This window comes from Mesoplodon densirostris, chromosome 8 (assembly GCF_025265405.1).
Source record: "Mesoplodon densirostris isolate mMesDen1 chromosome 8, mMesDen1 primary haplotype, whole genome shotgun sequence".
Classification (NCBI taxonomy): domain Eukaryota; kingdom Metazoa; phylum Chordata; class Mammalia; order Artiodactyla; family Ziphiidae; genus Mesoplodon; species Mesoplodon densirostris.
This window is the reverse complement of record NC_082668.1, coordinates 39,612,866-39,636,469: the sequence shown is the minus strand read 5'-3', so window position 1 is coordinate 39,636,469 and position 23,604 is coordinate 39,612,866. Positions and strand designations below refer to the sequence as shown.

General features: G+C 34.1%; 1 protein-coding gene across 1 annotated transcript in view; it reads right to left on the bottom strand.

Moving 5' to 3' along the window:
• Nucleotides 1–10,322: 10,322 nt before the first annotated feature.
• Nucleotides 10,323–23,604, bottom strand: part of PGAP1 (post-GPI attachment to proteins inositol deacylase 1) — a 67,394-nt gene continuing 54,112 nt past the window's right edge. Inside the window, exons 21-27 of the mRNA XM_060106830.1 lie at nucleotides 22,053–22,143; nucleotides 21,042–21,239; nucleotides 19,740–19,875; nucleotides 18,411–18,461; nucleotides 17,743–17,930; nucleotides 16,435–16,539; nucleotides 10,323–15,363 (exon numbers count right to left, since the gene is read on the bottom strand). Of these exons, the coding sequence (XP_059962813.1) occupies nucleotides 15,225–15,363; nucleotides 16,435–16,539; nucleotides 17,743–17,930; nucleotides 18,411–18,461; nucleotides 19,740–19,875; nucleotides 21,042–21,239; nucleotides 22,053–22,143 (908 nt within the window). The 3' untranslated portion in view covers nucleotides 10,323–15,224. The remainder of the gene's footprint in view (nucleotides 15,364–16,434; nucleotides 16,540–17,742; nucleotides 17,931–18,410; nucleotides 18,462–19,739; nucleotides 19,876–21,041; nucleotides 21,240–22,052; nucleotides 22,144–23,604) is intronic.

The window sequence follows — 23,604 nt, the reverse complement described above, 5'->3', positions numbered from 1 at the left end:
TACATATAAAGGGCACTTGACATGTAGATGCTAAATAAATGTCACTATTATTAAGAACTGCATATAATGTGACCTAATGTGATGATTCCCATAGGATATGAAACTATGACAGCAAGAGCTAGAAGTGGGGATAAGAAGATTAGTCCTGACTGGCAATAGGTAGATTTTTACGGAGAAAGTTTTGACAGCAAAGATGTGGGAGGAAGAAGTTCTTGAGCAAAGGCAGCGAAGTAGCAAAAGGAAGAAGACAAAGGAGATGCAGTAGCCAAGTTTGCGTGTGTGGCAGACTTGGTTCATTGTTTCATTTTATCCCTTTTGTTATGGGCGGAATTGTGTTCCCCTCCCCCCAAAGTTTCATATGTTGAAGTCCTAACCCCCTATCAGCTGGCACATTGATCTTGGACTTCTCAGCCTCCAGAACTTGAAGACATAAATTTCTGTTGCTTAAGCCACGGAGTCTGTGGAATCCTATTATAGCAGCCCAAGAAATACACCTTTCTTCTTAGATTTTGTTTGGGGTAGCACAAACCCAGCTTAAAAACTTGATTCCGCCATCTCCCTTGCATTTCTTTAGTGGTGATACGATATTATTCTGGCCTGTAGCTGTAAATGGAAGTCCCTGAGAGTGGGAAAGGGAGAGGAGAGGGAGAATCCTTTCCAAATAAAAGGCAAAATTCCTTTTGCTCCTTTCCCCTCCTTCCTGGAATGGAAATATCATGCAGGCACGGTCTTGTTATGAAAGCCACACATTAAGGATGAAGAACAAATGTGATAGAAGGAACTTTGGTTCTTGATGACTTCATGGAGTCTTATCCTGGACTTTCTACCTGAAAATTTGATTGTTTAAGCAATTATTTCTCAGGCTTCCTGTTTCTTGCAAACTAATCCTAACTGAAACAGCCTGTGTGGGGAGGAGATGGGTGTCTTTAGGAAACGGTAGGAGAGAAGGCTGGAAGTGGATCAAACTATCAAGGAGTTCAGACTGTTTCCTATCAAACATGGGGGAAGATTAAAAGGTTTTGAAAAAGAGAGTGATAATGCTAAACTGCTGTTTTAAAAAGGATTAATGGGAATAAGCAGGATAAAAAGGAAGAGGATGAGACAATGAGAAGATCATTTGTGAAGCTGCTGCAAAATTAGGAATACTAGTAATGATGGTCTGAATTAGGGTGGGAGTCAGAAAAGCGTGAACTAATGTAAGGGTGGCCCTAAAGTGCTGGACTCTTCAGGGCCTGTGGTATGCAAAGAGGAACTAGATAGTAGGCAAAGGAGACATGATCAAAATGAATGGAGGTTCAACTTTAGTAGCTGGAGGATTTAAGAGAAATTTGGAAACTGAAAGGAGTTGTTAATTAGGGAGGGAGAGAAATCATAAGGTTAAATTTCAACAATGAGTTGCAACTGAATTTGTTTAGTTTGGAGGAAACTAGAGATTGGAGAGCTGGAAGAAAGCACCTATCATTTCTTGTACACAAAGGTGTCAGATGTATTTGGTTCATTATCTCATTTAATGGTAATATTTAAGATAATATTGTCACAATTTATGGATGAGGATACAGTCTCAGGAAGGCTAAATACATTACCACTGATTCAGAAATACTTAGATATGGAACTGAGGGAGCAAGTCTGTCTGACTTGGTGAATCATCAACCAAGAATATAACACTGAAGTCACAGATGAAATCTCTAATGGAAAATATAGAAAGAGTAATAAGGAAAGCTGTGGGTATATCGTTGGAAACATTTTTTTCCAAAGCAAAAGGAGTAACTAGTATGGTCAGAAAAGATTTTCAGAGAGTAGGAAGTGAACTAGTATTGATAATTACATATTGCAGAACTCAGACAGTCTGGTTTGAATTCTACTATGGGCAAATTGCTTAATTTTTCTGAGACTATTTCTTTTATTGTAATGGAGGATAATAATCCTCCCTCTAAAGGTTTTTATGGAGAATGAAATGAGAAACTGAACGTGAATGTGTCTGGCATGGATTCTGGTACAATAGGTACTTAGTGAATGTCTGCTGAGAGAATAAAGTATAGGTGACAAGGTGGTCTGTAGAAACCCCACAGTATGGTCTGGAATGTTTTTATTTAAAGAAATTGCTTATACTTTTTAGTTTTTCTATGATTTGTTTCTTTTCTTTCAAAGTTGAATTACAGAGTATATTTCTGATTAAGGATTCCAGTTAGTTGCATTTTGGCACCTAAAGATCTTACTGCATTTTAGTCTCACTGGAACAATAAAAAAAAAGTTAATTTAAAACTATAAGGTACTGCAACAAGACGAAGAAAGAACAAAATGGAGATTCAGAAAATCCATTCTCCACTTGGTCTGCTGTAGTTAAGGTACCTAGGATCTTGGGAAAAATGAAAATTAAGATAGGCTATTGGCTGGCAGCAACTTAAGACATTTTGGTTGTGTTCATAATATGCTACACACAGGGAGTCAGGCTAGGTCCCACGTCAAATCTAACGCAGAAAGAGGCTTGTCTACCACATCCAATTAGTTGCTAACCCCTAAAGAGTCCCCTTACATTGTTTCACTCTTTTTTTGGCTCCCAACCTAGTTTAAATCATCATTACTAGTATTCCAAATTTTGTAGCAGTTTGATAAATGATCTCCTTCTCCTTGTCTCACCTACTTCCCTTCCATCCTGCGTATTTTATTCCCATTAATTTTTTTACACACAAAGATTTTACAAACTTCAGTATCAGAAAAGAACTCCCCAATGCTGGCTCTACCAGTTTCATTCCTGTCTACCCTACCCAATAGATCACAGCTGAAGGATTGTAAGTCATGACGTTTAAGGTGCCCTACTCAATTCCTTTGGTCATTAAATGTTTCTAACAGTAAGCCAGCTTGGAGCGAGGCATTACTTCTGTGCCCCAAGAAGGCTATCAGGGGAACAATGCCTCGTGTATATTTTCATGTTTCTGCACGGTTTGGCTTCCTGAGCAAAGGAAATTGACATGCTATCAAGACATGTCTCCTTCTCCCAGAAACATAAACATTTACTCTCCAGTGCTCTTCTTCCCCTTGCCTCCTGTTTGGTGGAGCCACACACTTACATTTTACGGGAAGATGAAACCTGGAGCCGTCTGCTTACATTCTAAAAGACTGTAAAACATTTGTGAACAAAGGCTTTACTTCCTCTCTCAGGAGGGGAAGAGGGCAGCATGTAGCTTATATAAACTCCCAGATTTATAATTTCAGAGTTCCTTTCCTGTGGTGCAGAACAAAACAGAAAACCCCATTTGAACATTCAGGGTTCACCTGGTCCTCCTCACACTGCCCTCAAGGGGGAAGAATGAGGCAAGGGGAACTGCCGTGGTTATTGCTTTAAGTCATTATAGTTGGTTCCTGATCCAGAAACCTCATTTTTTTTGCTTTCAGGATAATATAAATATAGATATTAAAACCTATTAAAGACTTCAAAGGCTTACAAAAATATATTCTAAACTAAGTGTCTTCAGAAGGGGGTTGTGTACATTCGAAGTGGTGTGCAAGGCAACATGTTGGGATGTGGGAGGAAAACAATTCATTTTCATGTTTTTAATCTAACAAATTAGTGTACCAGCATTTTATACATGAATTGATACCAATGCCCTTACTCAGCCTTCTTCATAGCTGATCATACATAGAGCGTGAGATATATTCTGAGAGAAGAGTGGGAATTCTACAGCTTGTTGGAGGATGACAGGGCACCCCACTAGTTTTTTTCATTCACTTAAGCATATTGTGACTTGGTAACATCTATGAGCCAGTTAAAATCCATTCATTATATTAAGTATTTATCACATTATCTGGTTTTAACTAACATAACTATCACAAAATGAATAAGCAGCTTAAAAATATACCTTACAAGACACTACTCCTTACAACAAAATTTGAAAATAATACCATTAATGCAAACCAACAAAAGAAAATTTACCAGTGTCTACACTTCTACTCTTTTGTCAGGCTCATTAAGCATTAAAAACAACAGGGACCTCCCTGGTGGTCCAGTGGTAAAGAATCCGCCTTCCAATGCAGGGGACGTGGGTTAGATCCCTGGTCAGGGAACTGAGATCCCATGTGCCACGGGACAACTCAGCCCACGGGCCACAACTACCGAGCTTGCGTGCCTCAACTAGAGCCCACGCGCTCTGGAACCCGTGCACCACAACTACAGAGCCCATGCGCTCTGGAGCCTGCCCACAACAGCTAGAGAAGAGAAAACCCGCATGCCACAACTAGAGAGACGTTCACATGCCACAGCGAAAGATCCCGCATGCTTCAACTAAGACCCAACACAGCCCAAAATAGATAATGAATCTTAAAAGAAGAATTAAAAACAATAATTTAACCATATCTGATGTTATTCCTCTATTAAAATTACATATATTAATTACTATATACAATAAAATTATATGTAAAAGTTACATATAATTAAAGTTTACATATTATTATATTAGTAGTATGTTTATGGGGGTAAAGTTCAAACTTTTTTAATGATAAGGGAGTGCAATCAAAAAAGTTTGGAGATCACTGTCCAAAACAATCACATTTCCTTTTACAGTACTCTGTGGATCTGTAATTTATATATGTAACTAAACCTTTTATTTATTCTACTTAAAAATTAGCTAGAACAAAGATTTTTTAAGTGCAGTGACTGTTACACATTCCTAGTTTAAAATACAACTATATTGCACACTTTGGTTTTCTAAGAAGAGTAAACCAAGTTCCTTTCTTAACTAAATTCCTTTTTTCTCCAGTAGGTCAAACATTTTATAGAAAGGTTTTCTTCCTCTCTCCTCCATCCCAATCTTGTATCACTTTCTTAAGGGCAACCAACCATCTCTGTAATGTGTACCACATAAAATACTGTTATTTCCTGTAAGCCAGGGAACAAAAAGAGTGTGAATCATGAAGTTTCCTCTTCAAACACCTTCTACCTAAATATCTGCAATTCCAGAGTAAAAAGGCCTTTATTGTTTCAGTCAAATCTTACACTCCAGTCCCTAGATCATTCTAGCTATTTTTCTCAACCTTCTATAATTCTTTCTTGATCAGAATGGCACAAATACTAAGGGTAAAAAGCATAATGATTGAATCTTTTTTAGCATGTGAACATATCTTATAGAACTATTTGATCCTGAAGGATAGGCTGATTTACATACATGGATATTCAAATGAGCACACAACTGCAAAACCTAAAGATTTCCATTTACACTGTATACGACGATTTAAGCACATCTAGGAAGTCTAATGAAACTCAATTCTTTCTCCAAACATATTCAAGAGAAAAGCAAATCACCAGAAGTATTTTTAAAAGTTCAATTTTAATATTTTATGTAATGTTGTTTGAATTGATCATTACTCTTGACCTATACCCAGTATGAACTTGTATCTATTAAGTACAGTAAAATGTTTCCATTCACTTGATAAGGTAAGCTAGTCTACTATTCCTTAATTTCACGCCATATCCAAGTTCTAACTGTTGAAAAGAAACAAGAAGGAACAAAACAATCTCTAAACTAATTATAATCTCACACACACACACACACACACACACACACACACACAGATTAACCCAGGGATGGGAGACTGTTTTCATCTCTAAGCGTTGTTTAAAATTCAGTCCAAGAATTGAGGGGCTTTTCTTTCCCTGAAATATTTTATATTTATCAGCTCTTTCAATTAAAACTATGGAATAATATTATTTAAGCACAGCAATTATGAAAAAGACTTCAGTTCCCTAATATTGCATGGAAGGCATACTTCTAAAATGGCCCCCAAGAGTCTCTCTCTCTCTAGTGTATACACCTTGTATCATCCATGCCTCTTGAGTGTGAGCGGACAATGTGTATATGGGAATATGATGTTACCTTATATGGCAAAAAGGAGTCTGCAGGTATAATTAAGGTTGACCTTGAGTTAATCAAAAGAGAAACTATCGGGCCTCCCTGGTGGCGCAAGTGGTTGAGAGTCCGCCTGCCGAGGGGATACGGGTTCGTGCCCCGGTCTGGGAGGATCCCATATGCCGCGGAGCGGCTGGGCCCGTGAGCCATGGCCGCTGAGCCTGCGCGTCCGGAGCCTGCGCGTCCGGAGCCTGTGCTCCGCAACGGGGGAGGCCACAACAGTGAGAGGCCCGCATACCGCAAAAAAAAAAAAAAAAAAAAAAAAAAAAAGAGAAACTATCTCAAGTGGATCTGAGCTGCTAACAAGAGACCTCTAAATCTGGGTCTAAAGGTCAGAGACAAAGGAAGTTGAAGAGATTCAAAATGTGAGAGGAATTCTCCTGCTGGTCTTGAAGGAGTAAACCAACCTTTTGGAGGGCTACACAGCAGGGAAAGACACAGGGAGCTAAGAAGTTGACAGCCAGCAAGAAAACAGGAACCTCCACCTGTAACAACCTGAATGAATCTCAGATGGGACTGCAGTCCTGTTACCTTGATTTCAGAAGTGTGATTCTGAGCAGAGAACCCAGCTGGTCTGTGCCCAGACTTCTGACCTACAGAATTGAGTAAATAAATAGGTGTTGTTTTAAGCTGTTAAATTTGTAATCTATCTATCCATCTACCTACCTACCTATCTATCTTACAGATCTAAGATCTATCTATCTTACAGAAAGAAAGTGAAGATGAAGTGGGAATCGATTAAAGAATAACTAGTGGGAAAGGTCTATGAGGCTTTCATGCTGTACACTCTAGTGGCCTCCACATTGGGTGGTTTCAAGATAATCCTCTAAGTAATCCTAAAGACAGCCTTTCTAGTTGCTTCTAGGAGCTCTAACAAGTTAAATTTTATTGACTAAAGCAAGGTTTGAGGCACTTGTTAAAACAGAATCCCAGGTCTCCTCCTTACAGATCAAATTTAGTACTTCTAAGATGACCAGGGAATCTGTTTTCAAAAAATGTCTAAATTATTCTCACGTAATTTGGGAAATGGGGCACCCAAGAATATATATTAAGTTAGCATAAGAAAAGTGGAAAGCACGGTCTCTGGGAGAAACATGACTGTGCAATTCTTTAAAATAGAACGTGAACCATAAAATGTCCATACAAATGCATATGGGAAGCTACAAGATATCAAGTTGGGAAATACTAGAAATTATCTTGCTTCCAATATTTACCTGTGATGTATCTTGTTTATCATGTCCCATGCTTAGGCATTCAAACTTCTGAAATGCTAGACATGCTATAAAGAAATCATTTTAAGGGTTTTTCCTGAGATGGTATTGTGGAGTATGTGAACTGGTAAGCAATTCTGCACCACGTGTTCTTGTTCACCAAATTTATTGTTGAACATTCCGAACACCAGATTATGACAGTTAAAAAAGAAAGCACCAAAAATTGCTACACATTAATACCTGAGCAGAGACTGAAGGCAAATATTCATCTATTAAACCCTACATCATAATGTTGAAACACAGATAAAAACATTCACAAAACTCTACAGAGTACAATAAATAGCACTTTTTGTGCATTACAACCAGTTAAATGTAATAAAGTTAATTATACCATAAAAAATACACACAAAATTACACATAAATGTATTTAGTATACCATACATTGTACAAAGTACTGGAGAAGATCATGCATGTTTAAAAAGAAAAATCTGCAAGGTGACAATCATTTTTCAGTATATTCTATAGGACAAATTGTTTTGCACTGTTAAGTATAATTACTATGCACTGCATTTTCTGGATGAGAGTAAAATTATTGATTTGCAAATAAATGATTACTGAGTCTCAGTAAAACACATAGTTTGTCCTCTATAAACTTTTAACTATAATATAGAAACTGATGTGAGTTGACAGCCATGTATTTTATTGTATTACATACACTTACCCAAACTATTTCCATCTCAATTTGACCATGCTTTAAGGAAAGACATGTTTTCTTTTTACATGCTTTTAGAGAAACCTATATTTTTGTCTTTGATGGGAGGCAGTGGAGGTAAAATGAGAAGAAAATTGTAGAGTTTATGTTCAAAATTGAAATTGAAAAATATACAAAAAAATTCTGAGATGCCACACAGAGATGTGGGCATCTTTTGGCCGAGACTATGAATGTCCTATGAATGGAATAATCTGTTTTGATAGAAATTGTATGTTATTTTAAATAAGCACAGTAAAAATGTCAGTCTTTACATTAAAAGAAAAACCCACAAAAATCTGGAGCCAGTTCTCTCTTGATACATTAAAAATAATTAGGAAGGAAAAAGTAAAAGAGAAAATGTTTAAAAATATGCATGAATGTGAGTTTATATTTAACTACTGAGAAATTATTATTGACTAAATTAACTTTATTGGATATACAAATACAAGCCTCAATAATTTGAGGAACAATAAGTACAGGTTTTAGGGAAGAATTCATGTTTTTGATAAGAGTATTCACTAAAAAGACAAAAAATTACATTTGAAGATTAATTTTTCCATGCCTAATAAGTTCAGAAGTGCCAGCACCTTCTCCTAAAATAAATTTATTTTCAGAAACTTTAACCAACCTTAATTTTCTACACCTATGAAGTGTAAATCAATTTTAATCTGAAACGGGAACTGTGGAAATTAAAGGAGGCCTCTAGAGCAATAGTTCAGCAGATACTAAGGGAAATACTGATCAATTTTTACTTAAAATTTTTACTTCACCAACCTCAAAGAAAAGAATTTGGGGCCACTTTGAGAAGACCACCCATAATAAATATATAGTTATAAAACTGCAGGGCATTCCTTCATCATTTTAAGACACAGTCTGTTTTATCCCAAACTGTAAGTTCAAGGTCACAGTGAAAATATGCATTCAATTTTGGTCTGGTTTCTCATGGGTATGTGGCTACATTTATAGTTAGTCATAAGTTTAAGAAATGGTAATACAATCACTTCAAAATAATATATCTAAGTCATTTTTATAGTTTTAAAAATGTAAATATACAATTTCCTAATTTATATACACTAAAAATTGGATTTTTCCAGTTCCATAGTGGAGGCAGAGAAGATTATTTCTACCAATATTCCAACAAATACATTATCTGCTTATGTAGAAAGCATGGTTATGTTAAATACAGGCATCTCCTACTTAGGATAAAATTATTCAACAAAAAGGACCAACTCATTCCAAAAATAATGTTCACTGAATTTTTAGGTCTCGTATATCATCTTTTTATTAATATCATCCATGTCCCTACAAGATAGTTGGATAAACTGTAACTAAATCAAGGCCAAACATTTTAATATTTGGCTTTCTCTTCTGTCTCTTTACTTCCAAGGCTACTTATGCAAACTACCTCAACGTGACTGGGCAGAGAAACAGTTAAGTGACATTAAATTATGGGAAAAACCATAATATGAGGGACTGAAATTCCCTCTGAAAATTTCTGTAGGAGAGAAATTAAAGAATGTCAACCATATAAACACAACAGTTTCTGAATCTATCATATTTCTGCTTTCTCTCATGAGTACACTACCACATCAATGTTAACATTTTAGCATTAACATCTTGTTCTTATATTTTCCTTTAAGATGCATTTTACAATGTTTATTTCATTGTATTATGTTTAGTTCTAGTGGATAATTCTCCCCTATGAAACATGTGACTGTATAGAGGGACTGAATGGAAACACATAGAAAACCATAGAAATTCCACAATAAACTTTCTGTTACATAAATGGGAGACACCTGTACTAAAAATGATCTGGGCAACAGAATTTAAAGTTTTACAGAATGAATCTGAAGCAAGATTACCTAAATGATTTCTTCAACTAATTACTGAAAGATCATTATTGGGTAAACTAACTTTCACCCAATAAAACCAGAAAACACTATTCCAGAAATCAGACAAAATAGAATACACTATGCTATAAGCTTTACATATTTTGAAAGAAAAATTAGGATATGGAATATAAGTTTTGATGATGTGTATTTAATATAAGTCCTAGAAGAAAAATACTGAAAAGATTATTTTTGCTTTAATCCCAATATGGTAAGAAAAGTTCATTAGCACAAATATCTGGAGGTATTTTACTGTTTCATTTAGCTTTGGTGACAAAGTGTGTTTTTGCTAACCATATGAAAACAGTTCTATTTTCCAACGTAGAGTTTTATGCTAAAAAAAATTCAAACGCATCTTTTTTTTTCCTAAAAAAGGGATGTTTTAAAAAGTCCAATATGAAACAAGTGCAACATGAAATACAAAATATGCCTAACACTTAGGCTTTTGAACAGTTAATAGTTCTATGCTTTGTCTATAAATTTTTACTAGTAACATTTCTACTATATAAATACTAAAAACCAAGATAATACTGAAAAAAATAGCATATGAACTTTACAAAAATGGTTAGGTTTAGATTTCCTGAACTAAGATTAATGTTCAAATATGCAAACAAATTTATACTAACTAATAAAACTACATCAACAGATACAGTTTTTCATAAGTGTTCAAAGTTACAATGTACAGAATGAGTACAGAATAAATCTGACTCACATATATCAAGTCCTATACAAAGTCATCAGAAATTAACTGGTTACGTATTCTAAAACATAGTCATTTTTGGCAATGTTAACATGCCAAACACTTTTAGAAAGTACTGTATTTGATTTAAAATTTTTCAACTACAGACAATGTAATCAAGATGTAGCTCAGAATATCATCTTTTGAAAGCAACATTACCAATTCAGGGGTACTGTTACACTTCTACTATAAATTAAATAACAGTTTATTCTATTTCCAAATTTTATTCCATTCTTAAGACTAAGTTATTAATTATAAAATTCAGTCATCTGTATTCATAATATAATTTATTTATCAAAAATGTGAATTCTTGAGCATTTAAGAGTATACATACTCAGATTTGGATTACGGGTCTGACTTTTCTTTCCTATTATCCTTACTAAAAGTAAAGAATGTGAGTAGCCTCACAAACTTTCTATTTCCTCAGGCTGTTAAAATATATTGTGAAAGAATGCATGATTAATAATGTATAAGTAAAAGTTCATTACAGAACTTGAAATGTTCTTTGTTCAAAAAGACCAAAATAAAATTTCAGCTCCCAATCATCTTATTATTTTGTAATAGTATCTTCTACATTTACCTTATGTGGCAAGATGTTTTCTGTCTGAGTCTAATTTCATAATACAAAGATACTTTTATTGCTTCCTTTTTCCTGGGGAGTGCTATACTCTCCAAATTGACTCCCCCAAAACTACACAAGGTATCTTGTTTCCTGTAATTTCACAAATCTAAAACACAGAGAAGGGCTTCCCTGGTGGCGCAGTGGTTAAGAATCTGCCTGCCAATGCAGAGGACAGAGGGTTGATCCCTGGCCCAGGAAGATCCCACATGCCGCAGAGCAACTAAGCCCGTGTGCCACAACTACTGAGCCTGTGCTCTAGAGCCTGTGAGCCACAACTACTGAAGCCTGTGTGCCTAGAGCCCGTGCTCTGCAACAAGAGAAGCCACTGCAATGAGAAGCCCGTGCACCGCAACAAAGAGTAGCCCCGACTCGCTGCAACTAAAGCCCGCACATAGCAACAAAGACCCAACACAACCAAAAATAAATAAATAAAATAAATTTATAAAAATAAAACACAGAGAAAAAAGTGATGATGAAATCAATGCCTTAGTCATAGAAGGTCTCAACACATTAAAACAAATTTTCCCAACTGATTTTCATAACAAGTTCCTAAAAAATTGCAAATGCAGCACTGTAAGGTTTTGCACTAAACCTCACAATAAAGCAAGATACTACACTAATTTAGACCTAACGCTTAAGATGAAAATACAGGCTAATTGAATTGTCTGGGGATTTGGGAATCAACAGCCCTAGTTTATCTCATCATCTTTGTGTTTACCCTATTTCCCCAGAGCTCTCAAGAATAAAATGAAAATTGAGTTTTACCTTTTATTGAGTTTTATTTCCCTTGACCACCTTCTGTAAGAGATGCTAATAAGCAGTGAGGTAAAAAGAACACACTATGCTATAAGTGAAAAGTCTGAAGAGTTTAGAAAAGAATGGGAACTAGATAATGAACAAATCAGACAATCTGCCTCATGTAAGTATGTGTGTGTGGTGGAAATGTGTACCATCTGCATGAGTGACAGGATAATCAACAACAAACAGTTACTAGGCCTACTATAGTTCTTTATTTCTTTTCCTTACTGTATAATCATGCAGATATTATAGTGTAGTTCAAACAAGAAAACGTATTCTATTATATACACCTGAATTTATCTGAGCAAAATATGAAAAAAAAATTAAAGATTAATTAACACATGATCAATATATATATTGAAGAGACTCAAAATCAGTGTTAACCAGGCACAAATGCTTTTTTTTTAGGACTACTGTTTTAAATACTTTCATTCTGGTGACAACCAAGAGAAGAGCTAGCAGAACCTGTGTAATTCCCAACATGAAAAAGATAAAGAAAAGAGAGTATTAATGATTTCTATCATATTATCTGTTCCAAATTATAAAAGTAGTAACTCCAGAGGACTCTTCAGAGACACTGAAAGTGCTCACTGTTTGTCCTGTCCAGTATATATTTGGTCTAGGTATCAACAATAGGATCCAGGAGTAATTTTTATAAGTTCAAAACTTACTCAAAACTCAAAAAAAAATCTAAATAAAAATGTCATAACAATAGAGCTCAGAGGTTTGCTAAATTAGATAATCCCTAACTGCCAATGAACAATTTCATTTTCGGTAACATTTCTGATAAACCTGTGCTGTTTTGCCAGCTAATAATATAGATTGTAGGCATGGTTCAAATAACGTGAATTTAAAGACAAAGGACTTTCCTTTTCTCAAGTGATAGAAACATCAGTTTTGTTAATCTTCAGACAGAGCCTACTTTCTCATCTCTGGTAGTTATTTGGTTTTAAAGTGCATTAGGACTTGATGAAGACTCTGTCAAAATGTGTGTGTGTGTGTGTGTGTGTGTATACATATACTTATAATATTAAATATATGTTAAAAAAACCCCAAACTACTGCTGTTTATAACATGCTTAATGAGAATCCTTTTTGTAGTCCTAAAATAAAATATTTTGTTGGAATAAATAAGACTTTAGGACTTGATGATAATGACACTCACATGAAATTTTCATGGAAACTAATGTGCCTAGTCTGCTGCTTTAAAAAGCTAATGTACTACTCACAAATGAGAAATTTAAGCTTGTTACATTTTATTCATGAGCAGGAATGACTAAACAAGGAGACTTTAGATCATCTAAACACATTGATTATGGCTGTCAACAGAAGATTCAAATTAATGAATTTTCTTAAGTTCTGTATATGGACCTAAGTTCAAATTCAGAAATAGTTAAATGACATATTTAACCTGTAACGTGAAATACAACTACATATGGGTGAAAACTTGAAATACAACACCATATGTACACAAGTTGTTATGAGTATATGTATAAACTAAACCTAGGCAGATGTGTCCTGGTTTAAATACATATGTGGTATGCCATGGGAAAGTGCATATATAATCTGGTAAGTTCTCTTTCCTTTCAGGTTTGAACACACAAGTATTCTGTATTTTATCCCTTTTGCTGCTTCTATCAAACAAACAAGAGCCTGGTATGCCTGCCATGTCTACTATGAGGTTATCACTTACCTTTAATGATCTCAGTAAGTGAAAATATGAATACTGAACATGAAGCTGGGAAAGACAACAATGGAATCAAACAAACTTAAAACTCTCATAGATGACAGCAAGACCATCTTCAACTGATGATGAAGCAGCAAGAACCCAAAGAACAAATGAGAAAAGAAGTGAGGTAACTTTCTACAGGCAGTAAAGTGGGAGCAACCTTCTAGTAGGCAGTAACAGCTGAGAGGCTGTAACGGAATCCAGATGCAATGGCACGTAAAATGAACCTGGTACTCTAGGACATCCCTGGGCAGTAACAAGGACACAAGTTCACAGGTACAACTGTGGAGTTACTGGGACTTAAGGACTACACTTGCAAGGTTTTGGGTATTTACATCATACACATCTAAAGGAAGGGCTCTATCACTCAGGTATACCCCAGCCTTGAGTTAATCCTATCTTAAGGCGAAGATACCTACCTCCATTACCTACTTCCAAAAAGTGAGCTGAAATCTGAAATATAAATATTACTCTTTATCTGTCAAATAGTAATCACCTTGGCAAATTAAGATTCCACTATTAAACCTAGTGGCTAAACACTCCAACTTATTCAGGTATTCATTGTTTATACTTATGCTATTAGTGGGGTAACAGTTTTTCCACTGTTATTCCATTAATAGTATAATTTTATACATTAAATGTGGTACTGCACTTCATCATGCTTATTTTCTTTCCATAGTAGATAAAAACTGTGCAAATGTAGAGCTTTTTCTGACCACTGGAATTTAGTTATTTTAACAATCCACCATGACCCGAGGCACTTTTGACAACCATGGGGTCAGTGAATTAAATAAAATGGTATAGACTGAATGACTGAACTGCTCCAATGCCTATAAGTAAATATCTATGAAAATTTTCTTCAAATTTAACAATACATCTCTTCAGTAGTCTCCTGATATTCACTAAGAATACAAAATAAGATTCTTATTTGAAAAGAAACAAAATTTCATTGAGTTTTGAATTTGAATTATGTTTCCATTCATCAATCTTGCTGGTTACCAAGAAAACATGTCTCCTTAGAATTTAAAGTTGTATTTTCATAGGTGTAAGAAAACAAAAGATCTATTTTGTTCACTATGGCTGCCAAAAACTGACTAAAGACTGTGGCTATTTCATTTCTGAGAAAGCAAACAGTTTAAATTTCATTAATCTTTTAAGACTTATTTTTCAACATGTATACTGTAGCAAATACAAAGTAACCCACTTTTCAGAAGAAAGTTTGATGAAATGAGAATACTTGAGGTGAGGATACAAACAATGCTACATTTACTGAGTGTTTAGGAGAAGATCTTGGTATGGCCAATCAAGCAGACTAGCTGATACGCAGAGTCCTCAAAGACAGAGGCTACCATATCCTTTTACTGATTTTTCATAATGACTAGTACACAGATGTCATACCACAAAACAAAACCATGCTTCAACTACTTTCCTCAAGCATTACAAAACTAATTTCCTATTTTCAACATTGTAAAAATAGACTTGTCTTCTCCAAAGGATCTTGCTGCCCACACTGATGGATCTGTGTGTTCCCTCTTATTACTGGCCCTAAAGGCATAACTGATCTTTATCATTCCTTAAATCCAATCTTACATAAAGTTGCATAATGCATGGAGTAAAAGAGGAATGAAGACAAAGCATGGAACCCTGTATAAGTGTGCTGACCCAAAAGCAATCACACCAACAGCCAGAGGAAGTGGAAACTGTGAAGTAGTCTTCAACAATTTACTGTAAAGAGACAGAAATATACATTATAATGTAACATACATTGTGAGCAAAAACTGAACATGTCAATCTTTTATACAGTTTTGAGAAAGTGTTCTAAGTGATTTTAGATAAAGTAATTTTTCGCATAATGAATTTAACGGTCCAAAATTTTTTAAAAGATCAATACAAGTCAATTTTGGCTAGAAAAGAGAAAAATATTCTAGTAAGTAAATAACCAGTTTTGTTTATTCTTTTAAATTTTAACCACAGAAAAATATTAGTAGGACTTTTATTCAGCTATGCTACCTCTAGAGATTTATCCTAATAAGAAAAAAATCAATGTTTACTAAGATAATATAGCTACAGAAATATTTATTTTCACCCTATTTAATATCAGCAAAAAACTTCAACCAAATAAAAAAGGAACCATCTTTAATTCCTAACAGGAGCATGTAAGATAAGACACTATTTTTAAAAGAAAAATATTATCACGAAAGGCTATCACCTTTTTACTCTGAAAACAGAGAAACTGAGGGGTTAAGAAACTTACCTAAGGACACAGAGCCTTAGATTGAAACCCCAGATCTGCCTGACTTTAGAATATCTGCAACTATCTGCCAGAATCAACTGAAAAGGCTCCCAGAGAAAACAAGCAGTCAATGAAAAGTAAAGTTTTATTATGGAAAATTTTAAACATATACATAAGTAGATTAACAGTATAATGAACCTCATGGACCCATCAACCAGCTTCAAAAATTATCAAGTCATGGCCAATCTTACTTTACCTATATTACTGCCCACTTCCACTCCTCCTATATTTTTTGGAAGCAAACCTTAGATATCATATCTTTCAAGGGTTAACTTTTTAAAGAAAAAAAATGATTATATCCTAACAAATAAAATGCATAATTAAGGAAACAAATATAATACATTTGCATATAAACTGTATTTGCACATAAACCATAATTACTATTATAGCTTTACCTTCAGGAACAGTCCAAGTAATTAGAAACGAAAGACATGTTTCAGACATGAAAGTATGATAAAGACCAGGAACAGATGTGAGAAAAAAAAAAGATTAAAATACTATACCTTGATTTTATTGAAGCAGTGTAAGTATTTCCAAGAACTGCCATAGTTGGAATAAGGATAAATGCCAAAGGTTTACATGGATCAGGATTAAGTTTAAAGTAATACCTATGTCAAAAAGAAAAAAATAAAACATAAATCAACAAAGCATTGCCAATCATCTTAAATTCTCAGAATCAATCAATTAAATACATTTCAAAACGTTCCTATAGCTATATGGATATAAGAGAGCTCTAAACAGCTCAAGAAATCATTGATAAATAAATTTTGCTCTACATCATCTTTATACTCAAGGTTTTATATGGAGAATTATGTTCAGAAACTACTAAAGGAAATGAAAATATCCCATCTGGAAGCACTTCCTTTTTACAATAAGTATATGCCTGAAAGCTCATATATAAATAATATTTTATAAAACAAATTATTTAAAACATATTTAAACTGCTCTATTTAAAAAAGATGAAAAAATGAAGGCTTATATAAAGTAACTGTCTACAGCCTTCTAGAATCATAAATTTGTGCTCCTCAAGTAACTTCCTCCCCAAATCTGTGGACAAAAATTTGCACCTTGATTAAAATAAGGGACAAAGGAAAGATATTAATATTTGGTGACCTGTGATTTAATTTACTGAACTTATTTTGATTCAGCCAACTTAAAAAAAATTCCAGTATTTAGATGATCTGAAAGTTTTACATCATTTCTAAAAACTATATTAAGCAGGGGTTAACTATTAACTGGATAACATGGCTTTTAAAAGACAATTTACCAATAACTAAATATTCTAGAAATAACCTTAGAGAGCATTTTTAGGCTCTCATTTAACCTAGGACACTTATCAGGTAACAAAGCAAATGACAGTTTTCCAGTAAAACAGCTGATCATTTATTTTAGTTTAACGCATAGGACACATCAGGAAAGTACACACTTCCTTCGTTATTTCTATTATTTTAAATGTAAGCATTTTTCTTCCCCTTAAATTTAAGAAAATATAAAATTGGTCGTGAATTGAAAAATATATAAAGCACTAGCATTATGAATACTGTAAGTCAGCAAAATAAAGCACATTTTCACATATTTCTAGACTCAAAGAAGGTTAAAGAAAATACAATCCCTCCCCTTTTGGGCAGATTTTGGGAAAGTTTATATTCTCACGGAAAAGAAGAAAATGTGAATATGTTGAAAATAAATTTCAGGTGTTAGCTTCTTGTTCTTGAGAAAGTTTTATGAAACATTAGGAATCCTGCAAGTCTCTACTTACAGATATTTATAGTTTGAACCACATAAATTATAATTATATAAATAAAACACACCTAAGATTCTTCAGCCAATAAATTAAAGATGGCATGCTGAGTAATACAATCCATGTTAATAAGTTAATCACGGTACTGTGCATGCGAAGACTATCTTCAGCATCACTGGCAGATAAACGGAGATGGTATACTGTAGAGTCTTTATGGTGATTGGATTTTTTTTCACTTCTTCTAGAGTGTTTGGGGTTCTACAAAGCAATAAAGTAAAAATATCAAGATATTAAATAAAATTTAAGTTTATTATTTTATTTAGAATCATACTCAATTATCTAACAGCTAAATAAATACATCTTTCCATTACCAAATTGATATAAAATACTGAATTATCTTGTTTGAAAGTATTTTAAAGCAGTTATCAGTTATAAATTTTTTATTCCTTTGACTTGCTATTTCCACTGCTAAGAATATATCCTCTTACGTAATTACTTGAAATAAAATTTAAAAGATAATTGTGATAAAAACAACTTAAGGACTGACAAATATCAAATTAAATGACAATCTAAGTCTTACTTTAATATTCATTAGGCTTGCTTTTCTTAAAGTTATTTAAATTCATAAAACCTTTTAAATACTGTAAAGTCCTAACTTTCTTTTACAAAAATCAACTTTCATATTTTTCCATGTTCTTTCATACTAAAGTGATATAGCGTTTTGAAAATAAAACTTACCACAGTCTGGCTATTTTTAAAAGTTGTTAAGCTGGCTTGCAGATGAACAATCTACGAAAAAGGAAAGACTTTAATTTTACTTTTATTTTGAAACAAAAAACCTAACCATTTTTATTGAAATTGAGAAGCACTATAATTTGAAATTTTAAAAACCTAAATAAATAAAAATTCATTTAAACATTTAAAAACATTCTTTTAGAAAAGATAAATAATAACTACATGTGCTTGCTATCATGGATTAAAAAACAAACAAAATAATACAAAATTCCAGAGTATGTTGGGGCCAGGATATAATACTATATCTTCCACACTGTGTGAGCCTATGCTTGAATGGTGCCTTGCTATTGCAACTTGAAGTGTCATGCAAGTCAAAAATTTGATTATATTCAGCATAGTATAAAGAGTTGAACATGTGTTATATAATCTAAATCTTTGAAAATGTGGAACTCGATTATATAGGGTGGTGAAATGTTTACAAGAACCTGAGAAAGTCTATAAATTTACTAGGTTTGCTTAAGTATTTGAGAAAGTTCTGCTTATTGTGTCAGTTGTTTGAAATATCCACCTTAAAAAACTAAAAATATTATATTTATAAATCAAATTAATTTATATTTGTAAATCAAAATAATTCTAAATAGTTTTTTCTGATGGACATATTTTTCCTTCGTAAACTGAAAGTAATCTATAATGTGCATGTATTAGTGTTAAATGCAGATGCAAATAAACCTTTGTTAAAAAAAGGAAAAAATTATTATCCTTTCCAGTATCAACTGTCTCTACATAAGATTAATGTGGAGAACAAGCAGTTGTATAATGCAGATTTTCCTGAAAAGCTGTCAGCCTTCTTAGAAGTGTTTTTCATTTCCTCAGTAAAATTGTCAGCTTAATTACTTTTATCCTGTCTTGTGATTCTTTAGCAACATTTGTAACATTCTACATTATTTCAGCATGATTGACAGACTGATCCCACTGACATAACTTTTTGTTTTGTCTATTATCCACGTTTAAAGGGAGGTGTGAATAAAAACCATTCTAGTGAAATGTTTTTTAAAAAGTTAACATTACTTGCCAGAGCATCAAGCAATATGGAACAGATTATATCTCCTCCCCTCCCTTTGTTTTTAACAAAGAAACCCACTCAGATTAGTAACTTCAGTTCTACAGTTAACTATATATATTTGAAATAGCTAAGATGTTTAAAAAAACTTTACACATAGGCCTGTTATATAACAGCAGTGATCAAAAGAAATTTTTTAACAACACCCATGGGAAAGTCTATGCCTGTCTGATACAAAGCTCAGGTCTTCTGACTTTACTGATTTGACATACCTTAAACACATAGTAAAGATAAGTAAGAAGGATGGCAAATGCTCCACAAGTTGTCCAACTAACTATGATCAAAACAACTGTCAAAATGGGCAAGTCTGGTGATATTATCTTCATATCTTTAGGAAGTTCAGAGGGCCTGGAATAACAAGAGTAAAGCTTTCAAAAGCATATTAGGGCTTCCCTGGTGGCGCAGTGGTTGAGAGTCCGCCTGCCGATGCAGGGGACACAGGTTCGTGCCCCGGTCTGGGAAGATCCCACATGCCGCGGAGCAGCTAGGCCCATGAGCCATGGCCGCTGAGCCTGCGCGTCCGGAGCCTGTGCTCCGCAATGGGAGAGGCCACAACAGTGAGAGGCCCGCGTACCACAAAAAAAAAAAAAAAAAAAAAAAAGCATATTAACAGTTATTTACACAGTCACATATAAGCAGAAAACAATACAGTGCTCTGCCAGGCTCTCCTTATTAATGTGCAAGTATTACTATAAGGTAAACAGGCTTTTAAAAATAAAGGTGAGGGGTGACACATATTTTAAAATTCTTTTATACACTGTGATAGTTTCTCTTGCATTTATATATACTATGGGTAATACGTGTACTAAAAAAGAAAAAAATATTATTAAAGATAATTATTAATTATAGGCCCTGTGCCATACAATTCCAATTTTGATAGGAAGAGAAATACTTTTGTTCTTAAAGTCTTGAGGTCACTCAGACATGTGATGGTGTTAATGTCAGAAGCACCTCAGAAGGGTGGAGGAAGAAGCATCATACCATAATCCCCTCTGTGACAGTAAATCACATAACACGGCTGGTGAGGAAATGGAAACTAGATCACTGGTTTACCAAAAGAGCATACCAGCAACTTCAAACTGTCTTTGGATCATAATAAACCTCTAGGCAATGTTTTTGGAGCTCTTATACATTTCATCTAATCTGACCCTAAATATCAAGATTGGAGTCTCAGGTTTGATTGAAAATCAACATATAAAAGCATTGCCAGAGAAACACTTTGCCCTTGGAAAGACTTACAACAGTGAAATTTAAAAATACTTGTGTAAACTGTCAAGCTTTTTTGATTAACTCTTGAGCACTATGGTCAAAATCAAATGTAGCATTTAACTTGAAATAAATGATAACCTATGACAAAAAACATAAGTTTGAACACTAACCCCATGTTTTACTAGTTATACATTTTTCCTCAGAAATTATAGTTTAGTGAAAGCAAGTTAATTTTAAGGTTCCCTATCAGAATACAGTTTTTTTCTTAAGAGCAATAAGGAAGGTTTTCGTCATTCATTCTTTACCTTTTCAAAGTCAGCCACAATGAAGAAAGGAGTCTCACAGTTGTAGAAGAGAGTAGGCCACCCCAGTAGGCAGTACATGTTCCAAACAGAAAAAGAATCAAAGATACAAGGGGGAAACACATACTCTGACTAGTTAAAACGATGGCATCTAATTCTGGTAACAATAACATATCCCAAAATTCTTTAAACCATTTGTATCTGTGGATAAAAGAAAACATACAAAAAATAAAAGCAAATAATACAATAAAAGCAAAAAAACCCCCAACAACTCTCATTAAAGGATTTAATATTTGAAGTGTTTGACCATTCACTACAGTCCCCAGAATACCATGATATTTCATTTATAATTATACTGAAAAAACAAACTTCAATTCCTGGTAGGGAACTACTGAGTCAAGTGATCTTCAAGGATCTGAGTCTCAAGTCTCAATGCAGCTTTACTGCTCTCATTGATCCTTGTAATGAAGTAATAACTGGTCTTTTTTTTAAGTTAGAAAGCCAATAGCTAGTTATAAAGACCGAAGAAAAGACATCTAAGTAATGGTTTTTAACCAAACAAAAACAAAAACAAAACCTGAATAAATTAAGAATGCGATGTTAAGTAGGGTAGAGAGATCTAAAATATACTTTGTTTGGGAAGTAATAAAAAGTGTTCTGAGGCACTGTTTCACCAATATCCTATATTGCTTTGTGTCCATGAATCTGGGATACCCAAAGCTCATGTACCACATACATTCTTTTGAAAATGTTAAAGTCCTGGTATATTTATAGTCTAAATTTAGACTGATATATGTGTATATATATTATATATATAAGTTCAATAATTACTTCTAAACTATTGAAGTAAATGTTGATGTACTTATTAGGCCTTTGCCTAAGAGAAAAAGTCCATTTAATAAAACAAGTCAATTGCCTTATTTGTATGGAAATTTATCCTTCATATTTGAGCCAAACATAATACTTTATATATAAAACAAAATTAAAATCATTATCACAGATAATAAAACTTACCCCAACAGAAACTTAACCATAATTACAAAAGGATCAACTTTGTATGGTTTGGCTTCTTTATCCAACATAGCAGCATATTCTAAGCAGTGACCTAGTGATTTAAAAAAAAATTATATGTAGTAGAGAATTCAAAGTAATTAAGTATGAGACATATTATATGCTGCATTGTTCATAAGAGCAACATATTTCATGTCATAGAAAGCAAGGGTCTTTATTACTACCACAGAGACTCTTCTCAAAAGATAAAAAATTACCCTAATTTGAAAGACAAATCAAAACTACAATGAGGTATCACCTCACACTGGTCAGAATGGCCATCATTAAAAACTCTACAAATAGCAAATGCTGGAGAGGATGTGGAGAAAAGGGAACCCTGCTACACTGTTGGTGGGATTGTAAATTGGTGCAGCCACTACGGGAAACAGTATGGAGGTTCCTCAAAAAACTGAAAAATAGAAATAACATATGAACCAGCAATCCCACTCCTGGGTATATATCCAGACAAAACTCTAATTCAAAAAGATACATGCACCCCTATGTTCATAGCAGCACTATTCACTACAGCCAAGATGTGGAAACAACCTAAATGTCCATCAACAGACGAATAGATAAAGATGTGGTACATATATACAATGAGATATTAGCCATAAAGAAGAACAAAATAATGCCATTTGCAGTAATGTGGATGCAACTAGAGATTACCATACTAAGTGAAGTCAGTCAGGAAAAGAAAGACAAATATATGATAGCACTTACATGTGGAATCTAAAATATGACACAAATGAACCAATCTAGGAAAGAGAAACAGACTCATGGACATAGAGAACAGACTTGTGGTCACCAAGGGGGAGGGGGTTGGGGGAGGGATGGAGTGGGAGTTTGGGATTAGCAGATTGAAGCTTTTATATATAGAATGGATAAACAACAAGGTCCTAATGTATAGCACAGAGAACTATATACCCTATGAAAAACCAAAATGGAAAAGAATCTAAAAAAGAATGTATATATATATGTGTGTGTATAACTGAATCACTTTGCTGTACAGCAGAAGTTAACACATTATAAATCAACTATACATCAATTAAAAAAAGTTAAAAAAAAAGAAAAATAAATAAACATAAACCTACCATAAAAATTTACTCTAATTTACTGGTTCTCATACAAAAGTACATAGCCAATCATCATTTGTGAAACAGATTCAGGAAGCCAAGGCTATGGTTTTGTCATTTGTATTTTTACAAAGCTCCACAGGTGAGCTATTTTTTTTTTTTTTGCGGTACGCAGGCCTCTCACTGTTGTGGCCTCTCCCGTTGCGGAGCACAGGCTCCGGACGCGCAGGCTCAGTGGCCATGGCTCACGGGCCCAGCCGCTCTGCGGCATGTGGGATCCTCCCGGACCAGGGCATGAACCCGTATCCCCTGCATCAGCAGGCGGACTCTCAACCACTGTGCCACCAGGGAAGCCCGGTGAGCTATTTTTTAAAAACTGTTTTACTGAGATATAATTCTTATAATTCCATTTAAATTCATCCATTTAAAGTGTATCCAATTCA